The 12,597-nt window shown below is 56.3% G+C and overlaps 1 protein-coding gene across 2 annotated transcripts in view; it reads right to left on the bottom strand.

Moving 5' to 3' along the window:
• The window catches only part of FADS2 (fatty acid desaturase 2), a 28,768-nt gene extending 16,692 nt beyond the window's left edge, over positions 1–12,076 (bottom strand). The window contains exons 1-4 of one of the 2 annotated variants that reach the window (XM_037060569.1): positions 11,999–12,076; positions 2,725–2,835; positions 1,009–1,206; positions 814–915 (exon numbers count right to left, since the gene is read on the bottom strand). In XM_037060569.1, coding sequence (XP_036916464.1) covers positions 814–915; positions 1,009–1,206; positions 2,725–2,787 — 363 coding nt within the window. In that variant the 5' untranslated portion in view covers positions 2,788–2,835; positions 11,999–12,076. Of the gene's footprint in view, positions 1–813; positions 916–1,008; positions 1,207–2,724; positions 2,836–11,135; positions 11,449–11,998 lie in introns of those variants that run through there. The other variant, XM_037060568.1, reaches the window with a different exon arrangement.
• Positions 12,077–12,597: the final 521 nt, after the last annotated feature.

The following is a 12,597-nucleotide window of genomic DNA, read 5'->3' as shown; positions in this document are numbered from 1 at the left end:
TTTCTCAGGAGGCAGCTGGAAGCTGAAGGGTAAGGCATCCTCTGCTGGGGCAGAGGACGATCTGTTTCAGAGACAGCGCTGGCCAGGGCTCGTTTCCAAGACCAAGGAGATAACGCCGCTCAGATCCGCACAAGGTCACCCACTGGCAAGTCCAGCCAGGGCTTAATGAACTTGCCACTTCCGTGGGCCAGCCTCCTCCTCTGTAGGGTGGACAGAACCAAGTTTTAAACCCATCTCTGAGTTGAAAACACATCTGGCCCTTTGGCTCAGCTGCTCGTTGTACCACGTGACGTCCCCTTAGCTAAAGACTTCTATGAAGACAGTATCTCCTTGTCACCCCCCCAAGCATATCTGAGGCTGCTTATGATGAAGGCCTCACGACGTGATCAATCACACGTCGTGGGCGGGGAGAAGACAGCTCACAAAAGTGAGACTAAGGACCGTTCCAAGGGTCACTTTGGGTTGCCCAGGAGGAGACACAGAGGACCGAGATGCATCGAACAGCTCCCGTGGCCCAGAGACAAAAACAGTCCAGCTCATCAAGAGATGCTGCTCCGCTGCTGGCCCACACTAAAGGGAATTTATTAGATAAGCCCTCAGAGACGGTGCTAACAACGTAACCAGTGGAGCCAACAGACACAAGAGCCATGGGCCTGTCTTCCCAGCAAGCCCACGGGTCCTCTGGGTCTGGTGAGAAAGGGAGTCAGGACTCAGAAGGCCGGAGAAGAGGGAACCGGGTCTCAGAGTCAAGTGAGACAGAGTGTCATCACCTGCTACCCGATGGGACGGACGCCCAGGGCTGTTGAGCTTTACCTTTAAGTGGCCAATGACGAATTTGTGGAGGATGTGGTTCCACTTGGACTTCTTGTAGACAGAGAGGTGGCCGTAATCATGCTGCAACCATCCAGCCTGGGCCTGGGGAGAGAGGGCCAGGTGCTTTCACAGCGGCCACGGACAGGGACAGGCCTCTGTGGGCTGGCGGAGCCAGGGGAGGGTGCCACACCTCACCTGAGAGGTAGCAAGGACAAAGGCCGTGATGATGGTTGGAATCCAGCCATTGCCGAAGTAAAAGATGATGAACCAGGCGATGCCCTCCATGACGATGATGTGGGCCAGGAGCAGGAGGAAGAACCAGTGGTTGCTCTTGAACAGGTTCATGTCCTCAGCAGTCTTCCTCAGGATCTGGAAGTCCTCGATGATCTGGGACTTTGGAGCAGGAGCACAGGGAAGGCGTCAGCCACCAGCCACCGTGCACAACAACAGCCGTCGTCACCACATGCCTGCCTGGGCCTGGCACAGCCCCCCAGCTGAGGGGCAGAGAAAGGACTGGACTCCAAAGCTGGCATTGTGTACAGCCGTGTTCTCAGCAGCACTATTCACCATCGGCAGAAGGCAGTACAAGCCAGAGACCACTGACGGATGCATGCTTAAACCGAACGAGGTCCATGTGGACAGCGGACTGTTCCGCAGCCCTTAGGAAGGAAGGAGACGTTTACCCGGGCCACGACAACACGGGCGAACCCCGAAGACACTCCGCTCAGTGCAGTGAAGCCAGACGCCAACAGGCAAAGGCTCGGCTGATTCCACTCCTCTGAGCGGAGTGGAACAGGCAGACTCGTAGACAGGACACAGGACGGCGCTCGCCACGGCTGGGGCGGGGAGACTGGAAGTCACTGCTTACGGGGGACAGTCTCGGTTTGGGAAGATGAGAAAGTTCGAGAAATTAATGGTTCTGGACTGGCAGTCGAGCAACAGTGTGAAAGCACTAAAAGCCACCGAACCGTACACCTAAAAATGGTCAAAACGGTAAATTTCATCTTACGTCTATTTCACGTCCCCCCACCAAAAGCTTGACGTTTCCAGTACCTGACAGGGTGGCAGCCTTGTTTAGGGTACCCCATCGGGGCTTGAGGAGGTTGAGGTGGGGGTGGGCACAAACACAGAGCAGGACAAAGTCCCCAGAGCTGGGAGGGAGGCAGGAGGGGACTGGTGGTGTCGGGGCAACAGAGGTGGAGTGGGGTGGGGGGCTCTGAGGAAACAAGGGTTTGGGGAGGAGGGAGGTGGGGATGGGGGAAGGCATCAGAGAGAGCTGAGGCCTCTATAGGACACACCCAGGGTCCTTTGATAGGCAAATAGGGTGACTGTGGGTGGAGGAGGCCGGGTCTGGCAGCCTGGGTGATAAGTGAAAAACCCAAAGAGTATCTCTGGCAACCACTTGAGCGGCAGTGAAAGTGGGGAGACAGGGTGGGGGCTAGAGGAGCAGGAGCAGGGTGGGGGTGGGGAGCCTGGGGGCCTCTGGGGGCTGAGGAGAGAAGCTGCCTGGAAGGGGGTGGAGGATGAAGCCCCCTAGGAAAGAGGCCAGGCAGACTGCCCGGCTCCAGGAGGGAAAGATGAGGGGCAACACATGCGGAGAGCCAGGAGGGGAGGTGAACCTCTGGAAGACAGAGGGACCAGAGGGGGCAGCCCTCTGCCTGGCCTGGGCCCACTGAGGCCCCAGCGGTAGAGGCTGGGCACGAATCACTCCAAGGGGGGTGGGGGGTCAGCCAGGACCTGGGTGGGGTGGGGGGCTCTAAGTCCCCCCTAATCACAGTGGATGGGCGGTGGCTCCCCCCAGACTGGCATAGAGGCCCCCTGCCCCACACCTAGCACTCTGCACCTATGGGTGGGGTCCTCGTCTGCCTGCAGACCCTCCCTTCCCTCCATCCTTGGTCCAGTATGACTCACGTTCTTGCCCCGGTCATGGCTGGGCTCCTCCGGGGCCAGCTCGCCAATCAGCAGGGGCTTCATGAACTTGCGCACGAAGTCAAGGTCACGGTGGAAGGCGCGAAAGGCTTCCTGGGGAGCAGGAGGTAGGAGATGAGTGGGAGCCCGGACCCCAGCCTGCACCCCTCACCAGTAAACCTCTCTGTCCCTCCCATGCGCTGGCCCCAAATGCTCTTTCAGGCCTCACCCAGGGCTGATGCCTCAGTGTGCAGCGCCCACCGTGGTGCCACCCCAGCCTCTGCCCAGACGAGGGGCCGCTGAGCTCGCGGAAGGTGGGCGCACGGACACGTGGGCTGCCTCTGGGCGGGTGGGAACAATGTGCCCTTCCAGGGAGAGACACAGTGTGCCCGCACCCGGCTGGGCAGGGCCAGGGAAGGACGTGAGCCTCCTCGCCTCGTCTGCGGGGTGCCTGGGACCCCCCTGCAAGGTGGGCCACCCGCAACCCCTGCACTCGGCTATCCATGAAAGGAGCAACACTGGAGACTCTGCCACCGCGTGGAAAATGTGCTTAGGGGCAATATTAAACAAGGAAAATGCAGAATTAGGTAAAAGCATTTCCGCAAAAAAGCTTTTTCAACGTTTGAAAAAGGATAGAATTAATTATGAAAATTATAAAAATAATGTTTACGGAAGGCGCCACATCACAGGTGAAGGTGGTGGCATTATGGCTTGTTTTACTTTCATTACTCTCCAAACTGCCTCTGACGCTGCTACATTGCCTTTGAAATTGAAAAACTGTTAGCCATTTTCATCTTTTTCCAGTTCCAAAGTAATAATGTGCCTAGTTTTGGCAAACTGAGTAAATAAAAGGACAGAACAGATGGGAAAATGAATACCACCCGGGGCGTGGCCACTGTCGCTGGCATTTTAGCGTATTTCCTTGCAGGTTTTTTCCTACACATAATCTGTACATTTCATACGTTGTCTCATAACGGCCCTGCCTTGGAGTCGAAGTGCCACCCAGCTCCCCTGACGGGCTGCAGTATGAAGTCCCCATGGTGGGCCGTGTCCGCCTGCATGCATCCAAGTTCTGGGCCTTTGCCAGGGCAGAGGGGCAAGTCCAAGGTTACAGGAAACAACCAGGAAAATCAAGGGAGTGGGGCAATAAGTGACCACGGGGGGTGTGGGGAGGAGGATGTCTAGATTAAAAGAGACCGAATAAAGAGGTGATAAACAGATATCAAACCTGTAATGTTTGACTTGAAAGACTCCATGGGGGACGGGGGACCCAGCAGTTATACAAGACAATTTTGGGGAGCTGAATGAGAAAACTGGAATATGGAACGGATATCTGATCATATTAAAGAATTATGCGCTGGCTGGTGTGACTCAGTGGAGGGAGCACCTGCCAGCGAACCAAAGGGTCACCAGTTCAATTCCCAGTCAGGGCCCCTGCCTGGGTTGTGAGTCAAGTTGTGCTTCCAGTAGGGGGCGTGCAAGAGGCAACCACACATGGATGTTTCTCCCCCTCTCTTTCTCCTTCCTTTCCCTCTCGCTGAAAATAAATAAATGAATCTTTTTTAAAAAAAGAATTATTACTGATTTTATTAAGTTTGGTAAAGGTATTATGATGATGTTAGAGAACGCCCCAATTCTTAGGAGAAGATGGTGAAGAATTTAGGACTGAGATGGCATATGATACAATTTCTTTTCCTACGATTCAGCAAAAGCAAACTGCATATGCCCAGTGAGGGAGAATGCAAATGTGCCAAATGTTAAAACTAGTGACTCTTGGTTGAAGCTATACAGGTGCTTGCTCATTTTTAACTGTCCTGTGAGTTTGGACTTTTTCACATTAAAGCAGAAGGGAGGCAATGGGGATGTGCTGACAAACATTCCATCCCACCCCCACCCCCACCCCCACCCCCCGGTGGTGATTGCCTGTCTTCTCCCATTTCCTTGCTGCCTCATCCCTGCACCAAGTCCTTTGCCCGGTCTCTGCTCTCTTTGTGTCTAGAACAGACTCACAAAGCAACACTTTGTGCAGAAGAAAATGGGGCCCAGAGTTTTTTTTAAAAAGGTCTGTGCCCCCTGAGCAGAAAAGGGATGGTGGCAGCGCATCTGATTATGAATATTTTCAGAGAAGAGACCGGCTGCTATTCCAGAGGCCCTGGGCAGGCAGCTAGGAGGCCTGGGATCCAGTACTGAACAGCTGGGCCCACTCCGGGCCAGCTGCCCGCACCCAGCCTCTGCCTCCTCCACAAGCCAGCGAAGTCCCTCCCTGCTCCCAAGATCCAAGGCCCTGGGAAAGGCCCAGTGCGGCTTTCCAAGCTGGGTCCAGAGTGTCGGTGGTGTTGCAGTGAACAGAGCTGCCTCCCTGGTCAGAGCCTACAAGAGCCCTTTCATTGGTCCTGCCCACATCAGACCACAGCCTTGGAGACACGAACAGGAAGTCCTCGATAAAGGCAGCTTCCTGAGGAGCCACTGTCTGGTCAGACAATTCAACGGTTGCTCTCCACTCTCGACTGTTCGAGGAGAGGCAGAATTCAGTGCAGCGATCTGCAAGTGCGCTCACCCCTCACCCAGCTCCCACGGCTGCTGCCAGGTCCAGGTCAAACCTCCGGGCCCTTGCCCAGGCTGGGAACCTGGTGGAGCTCTCTGGGGGCCGAGCCAGCATCAAACGCAGGTTCACCTGACTCAGAGGCTGTCTCGCCACATGCCTGCTGCCTCCCACCAGCTTAGAGAGCTGAGCATTGATGGACCTGGCAGCTTTCTGAGAGGGCCTGGTGGGAACCCACCAAGCTCATCCCCTCGGCAGACCTGTGCTCGGCTCTCCCCCTCTGCCTGGAGTCCTGTCCTTACCGTGCCCCGTGGCCAGCGGCGTTGGGACGCGCCTCAGAGAGGCTTTTCCCAACCGCCCCACGGGAGGCAGCCACCTCCAGCCCCACACCTTCTCCGAGACAGGTTTTGGCTTACTCACAAGTTATCAAGGTCACAGGCTATATTATGTGTAGATGCTTCTCGACGTATGGCGGGGTTATGTCCCAAAAAACCATCGTAGGCTGAAAATATCGAAATTCGAAGGTGCATTTACGACGACACCTAATCTACTGACCAGAGCTTCGCCCCGCCCACCTCCAACGTGCTCAGAATGCGCGGGGGCCACCGCGGGGCCCAAAGCCTGTGCACTGATAAAGTGTCCGACACCTCACGCAGCTCTCGTTACGCGTGTCACTTTGGCAGCACCGAAGATTTATAAAGTCAGTACATCTCCAGCTGGGCCACCACTCACTGGGGAGCTTCTGTGCTCACGTTTTATTTATTTATTTACTTTCAGAGACAGGAAGGGGAGGGGGAGAGGGAGAGGAACATTGATGTGCGATAAAAACATAGACTGAGTGTCTCTTGCACATGCCCCTACTGGGGGCCTCACCCACAAGCCAGGCATGTGCCCCAACTGGGGATCGAACAGGCAACCTTTTGTTTTGCAGGATGGTGCCCAACCCACTGAGCCACACCAGTCGGGGCTGTGCTCACTTCTTGTTGTACTTTTTTTTTTAGTTTTATTATTTTATTACGTACTCGATTAAAAGTCTGAACATAAACATCCCCCTCTCGGCCCCTCCCCCAATGAGAAGGGTGTTCACATCTTTCTTTAGGTAGATCTTGCCATTCTCTACAGAAAGCCAAACTGGTTTGCATACCCTTCTCGCTCCTTAAATATTTGTATTCCAGCTACAGAAATGGTGCTGCAGAGAGTGTAGAAAGATCAACGAGGTGTTCTCGCTCCCGTTGTAGCACAGATGCTTCAGGTAACTGAGAACTGCGAGGACACGGAGGTGGACGGTGCCTGACTAAGGAAGGGGGTGTCTGATACCCGCAACAAGGAGCTGAATTATTTGCTGTAATTAACACCTACCCTAGAACAACTAGTGTGTAAGGACGTGGGCACGGGAGACTGTGAGACTGCATGCACCAGGCAATTGCTTATCCTTATTTGCAGAAAACACGTATTTTCTGCACCCTTCCTTGGTAACTAAAAGCAAATGATAGGAGAACCTACTGCCTGTCTCCATTAGAATACGAGCTCCAGTCCTGGCTGGTGTGGCTCAGTGGATTGAGCGCCGGCCTGTGAACCAAAGGGTTGCCGGTTTCATACCCAGTCAGGGCACACACCTGGGCTGCAGGCCAGGTCGCCAGTAGGGGGCAGGCAAGAGGTAACCACACACTGAGGTATTTCTCCCCCTCTCTCTCTCTCCCTTCCCCTCTCTAAAAATGAATAAATAAAATCTTTGAAAAGCAAAAGAATATGAGCTCCACAAGGCAAGGCCGCACCCATCTTTTTGCGGCAATAACCGCAGGGCCCACAACAGAGCCCAACCGGAGGGTGCACAGTATCTGCGGGGACCCAGGGCCCCACGGCTGTGCACCTCCCCACCCCAGAAGACTGTGGCACTCGGCAATCATGTGCAGACTCTTCTGCCATTTTGCAGAATTGGGCTTATCCCTCTGGAGCGGTGGAACTCCTCACCGTCCCCAGCTCTTACACACTAGTGGTTGGGAGAAGGGCCGCATGCTGAGGTTATGTGGGCTCGCCACTGAGCCACGGGCTTTATGTACACAAGCCACTAATCTTCCCCAAGTTCTGAGACAGGTCCTGTTTTAGGGAGATGATGAGAAGAGACCCAGGCAGACAGTACCCACCCCTGGTCACACTCCAGGTGTGCTTAAACCCTCTAGTTTTCCACTGTTAATACAAAGTCTTCAGTCGGACTGAGCTTCCGCTTCCCTGAGAGCTGACTGCAGCGTCTCCCTCAGCCAAAGTGTCACACACGTGCCGCACACACTGGGGGAAGTTTCCCGATGGCTACAGAAGTGACTGCCAGTGGCAAAGCCAAGACAGGACAACCCAAAGGTAGACTCTGAAATAACTGGAACCAGGCTCTATCCTCGTCTGACAGGGAAAGAAGCCCAATACCTTCCCGGAACAGCCCGGGGCACAGGTGCAGAGAAAGGGGTGGCAAACAGGTCGAAAGCAGCCAGGACAGTATTCCCAGTGGAGTTGGAGGGGGCAGGCTGCAGGAGGGAGGGCCCTAACACCCCGATTCTCAGCTGGAAGGCAAGTGGACATCACACTGCCTGGCCCTCATGGTTCCTGCTTCTGCCATCACCTGGCTGGCTCCAAGGCCAGCCAACTTCTGCAGGAAGACATACTCCCTGCTGTAGCCCCATCCAGGCAGAGCTCACAGCTCCTCCCCCTGCACTGAGCCCCGGGTGCCTCGATCTGTTTCTGCAGAGCAAGACTGGACTCTAACCCAGCTTCACACATCTGGGCGCGGAGCCCAGGACTCAGAAGTGCGAGGAGCCAACACTGGGCACACAGGGTTGCAGGCAGAAGCCCTGGGAACCAGGACTCTGCAACACGTGGTTAGAGAGAGAGAAGCAGAGGGACCCTGGGATCTCAGCTGGAGACAGGGGTGCCGACTGCATTTCCAAAGCAAGCAGAGATGCAGGCAGGGCAGGGAGCCTCTTATGCCATGCCTCCTCCAAAGGGAAAAAGCAGCGGAGGCTGGTGAGGGCAGTGGTCTGTGCCCAAAGAGATCTTGGCAAGTGCTCCCAATGCCGGGTACATGCACTGCCGGGTGCAGGGCTGGGGAGCTGGGGGTTGGGAAGGCTGGGGCTACACAGGAAGTAGGCCCCAGGCAGGCTACCTGGGCAAGATGGGATTATAGGGGAGAAGCAGGACTCTTCTTCCCTGAAATCTGCACAAAATACCGGGAGTTCTGGGCTCAGTATGGGATCTTCCCCGAGGCTATAGCCAGCAGGAAGGGGGCTCCCACCCAGATCTGGCTGAGGGGCTGCAACTGCCCTCCAGGCACAATCAGAGGAGGAAAAACCAGTAAATGCATTTTTCTTTTAAAAAATGGGGCCACTTAGGTTCCCCTTCTTTACCCTTTTTGTCTGGTTTACTGAGCTCCCCACTGTGCATGCTGGGAACATACATGAGGTAAGGATCCTTCGCGCCTGTAGAGCACTCTCAAGTTCAGTGACCTCACACACAGCCCACCGAGCCTTCCCATAAATCCAAAATAGGAAAAGTCCAAGGTAAGTGTCTTGCCTAAAGATTCACATTCAGGCCCTCAAGCCCCTGTCCTCTGCCTCGACTGACACCCTCTTGCTCTGTCTAAAGGACAGGGATGCCTTCCATTTTCAATCTGTTGCTTCTTCACAAGCACAGTATGGGAGCAACTTAAGAGATCGAATGAATCCCGACCGCTTCTCTCCCTCTCCGGGTTCTAAGAGGGGACAGGGCAGGAAAGTGGTGGACAAGGCCGGGATGAGGGGTGGAGCTGGGACGTCCGGGCAGAGGGTTCACTTCACATCCCAGCTTGAGAGGAAGGAGGGAAGCAAACCCAGCAGACGTGGTCGCTGTGGGTGAATTACTGGTCTTCGTGCCCAGGGTCCAGCTCTGAGCCACGGAGACAATGCACACATGTGACGAAATGATAGTTGAAGATTCCAAGTCCCCAGTGGAGAAAGCCTTGAGGGGTGGGACCAGGCTGAGAAAAGAGCAGACACCCCTGGGACCCGTGTGAGGGTCCCTTTTCCCCACAGCGAAGCAAGACCAGAGAGGTGCCGGAGGACCAGAGGGAGAGCGATCCAAGATGAAGTAGGGAGGGCGCTGTGACAGCAGGTTCTGAGTTTAGGCACAGGGGCTCCTGCTGGAGCAGGTTTTTAAACCTAAGAGCAGTGAGCAGTCAGGGCCGCCTCAAGCTGATCCCAGGCTCGGCGAATCAACTTAGTAAGTCTGAATGTGGTTTGTAAGCTCAAAAAATTAAGTGACTTTTATTCTGACAGGCAAGGCCAAGAAGTTCTTACTTCTTTCTTGTTTCCTTAGTTGTTTTCTTATTTTTTAATCTGAGGATATGTTATTGGTTTCAGAGAGAGAGAGACGTCAGTGTGAGAGAGACACACGCATCTGCACGCTCCCTGGGCAGAGAGGACCAAACGCGCAGCCTCTGGTGCACTGGACGACGCTCCAGCCAACTGAGCCACCTGGCCGGGATGACAAGTTCTAACTTCTGCAAAAGGCCCAAATGGCCACTGCCTTTGCCCTCTACTAACTAGGCCATCCTTCTGAGGAAGAGGAAGTACTGAGTTCTGGCATCTCCTCCTCAGAAACAGGAAAATTCCCTACCGAGAGCTGAATTGCCTAAGGAGAGCTCCCTTGACTTTCAGCCTTTGGAGAGGATCTGACTGCATGCTGCTGGGCCCCAGACTGTGCATTGAAGTGCTGGTCAGTCCCTCCCCAAACTTGCTGGGCCCATAATCCTGCCCCTCCCCTAACTCTGAGGAAGAAGCCAGTCCATGCTCCAAGGGGCAAAGCACCGGCTCAACAACCTAAACCCCAAACTCTCTCAATTCCTAGCCTGTTTCTGCCTCTTCTCTTAAAGTCCCCTTCCCATACCTCCTACTGCGAAGGGCAGGGGGGGGGGGGGGATAGATATCCAGTTGCTCACTCCATTACACTACATCCCTAGTTAGCACATTTCGTGCCCCAAAAGTCTGATCTTAGAAGGAAGTAAGTTTCTGGGATAGGGGTTGAGCAAGAGGGAAGAGCCTTCCAGGCCTGATGTAAAACGGAGGATCATTGAGTTGAATGCCCCAGAGTAACCTCGGGCGCAGCTGAACCTGTTGCCAAGTCGCCTTACAGCTGCTAAAATCCACGCGGCTCACGACGACACTCAACCTGGGCTTTGCAAACTCCAGCCCTCTCTCCTTTTCACCAAGTCCCCACCTGAGTCCCCAAGAAGGCCGATCCTTGGGGTCAGGTGAGTCCTGGGAGTCTTTGAGAGCGTGGGAACAGGAGTTCCCAGGCGGTCTCTCCGAGGCAGCCATTGCGGACCTCCTTAGGCCGGACTCCACGCAAGAGCAAGCCCGGACCGGGAACGAGCTTTCCTTCCCCGCCCACTAGCCTGGCTGGAGAATGAGGGACCCTCTGGGTCCCACACCTGGCTGCTCTCCTGTTCCGTTCCGCACGGCCCGGGGCGGCCATCTTCCACGCTGGGGGCGCCAAAGCCCTGGTGTCAGAGCGCCCCCTTTGGGGCGTCTCTGGCTCCGGTGAACCCGGTGCAGGAAGCGGACGCGTGGGTCCCAGTGCGCGCGGTAGATTCTGCACGATTCTCCACCGCTCGGATCTTCACCACGGCGCCGCTTGCTTCCCGTGGTCCCATATCCGACCCCCACAGCCGGTTGGCCCACCTGTCCCATGGGACAAAGATTAGGAGCAGGGACGAGCGCAGTAGACACACCTTCCCTTCTGGGCGCCCTCAAGCTCCATTCAGCGGTGGAGGTTTGGCGCCCTGGGACCCAGGGCTCCTGACTCCCGCCTTTGGTAGAGAATGGTGGCGGAAGAGCTCCCAAACCCTTACCGTGGCATCTTCCCCCGCGTAGTGCCCGATGACCCGCTTGCCTCCTGGGTGCCGTCTGGACCATTCGGTGATGTTGTAGACCTTGCGGTCGATGACGAGCCACTTGTCCGTGCGCAGGTTGTGCTTCTGAATCTCTTCCCAGCTGAAGGTGGGCATCGGCGCCTCGCGCTCAGTGGCCCCCTCGCCCTGGTTTCCCCCCTTCCCCATGCTGCCTACCTACTAGGATGCCCCGTGTATTGGAGCCAACAGGCGTCGGAGACGCGAGTGTTCGACTGGGCACTCCTCGCCTTCGGCTTTTGTCTTCTATCCCTCCTCCCACTGCGCCCCCTCCCCCAACCTCCTTGACTTTGCTTGCGAGTGTGCTGCCAAATATCCCTCGGAATATCCCTGGCTTCCCAGTGCCCCCAAGCAGTCCCCTTCCTCCGCCCCGCCCTCCACCCGCCAGCCCGCGATGGACTTTTGCCACCAGTAAAAACTCTCGGGTGTTCAGAGACTCGACGCCTCCTCTGCCCGCCCCTCTGGCTCCCCCCGTCCGGAGCTCCGCATCCTCCCGCGTTCCCCGCCGCCCGGGTTTCCACAGTGATCAGCAGAGCGCCTGCACCAATCCGGGCGCGTCGCCCCGCCTGCCATTGGCCCAGGAGGATCTTTCGAAGGCTAGCGGGCTGGAGCAGCGGTCCCTGGCTCCCCCGCCCGACAAGCCGCGCCGAGTCGAGCCCTGCCTGAAGGCCAGCTACGTGTCCGACCTTACCCTCCCCCTTGCCTCCGCCCGAGGCTCAGGAGGAGATCCCAGAGGCCCAGAGAGGGCAGGCGGAGGCGGCAGGCGGAGGCGGCAGGCAGGCTCCGCGCGCTCCCTGAGTTTGCACCTGATGCCTCCCAAAGAGGCCTCCGGCCGGCGGGCCGGTGGGTGGCGCGGAGCCTCCAGCCTGGCGAGCTGCACTTCGGCGCTGGCTTGGCTAGGCGTTGACCTCACTAGCATACTGGAATCCCGACTCCAGTACTCCACATTGACTCCGCCTCCCTGCACCCTCCCTGTAGGAATGAGCCGGCTTCGGGCTCGTCCAGGGCCCTGAACCCTGTAATCAGACGATCTTAGAAAAGAATCGCCGAACCTTTCTTTGCCTTGCTTCCTAATCGCCATGGTCGGGGAGGAAGAAGCTCCGCTGTGGGGACAGTGGGGATGCGACTAGAACAGGACACGGTCCTTGCTTTGGGCTCAGGAAGTTCACAGCCTGGTTGGGGGAAGAACATAGAAGCAATACAGGACCACACACGATTAATTGGGCGGTGTCGTGCAGGCTCCGGGAAATAAAGATGGGGGTGTTAAAAGGATAGGTGGAGGGGCAGGCCCCCAGACCTTGGGCGGCTGAAGCTGCTTGGATCATGGCCCAGGAAAAGGCCGAGGCGGAGCTCTAGATGCAGAGGCTGGCTGAGGACAGGGGGAAAGTTCGGCTGAGCAGAGTGG

The sequence above is a fragment of the Sturnira hondurensis genome, unplaced genomic scaffold, assembly GCF_014824575.4.
Source record: "Sturnira hondurensis isolate 20B ecotype Veracruz unplaced genomic scaffold, ASM1482457v3 Scaffold0011880, whole genome shotgun sequence".
NCBI classification, from domain to species: domain Eukaryota; kingdom Metazoa; phylum Chordata; class Mammalia; order Chiroptera; family Phyllostomidae; genus Sturnira; species Sturnira hondurensis.
This window is presented reverse-complemented; position numbering and strand designations above follow the sequence as displayed.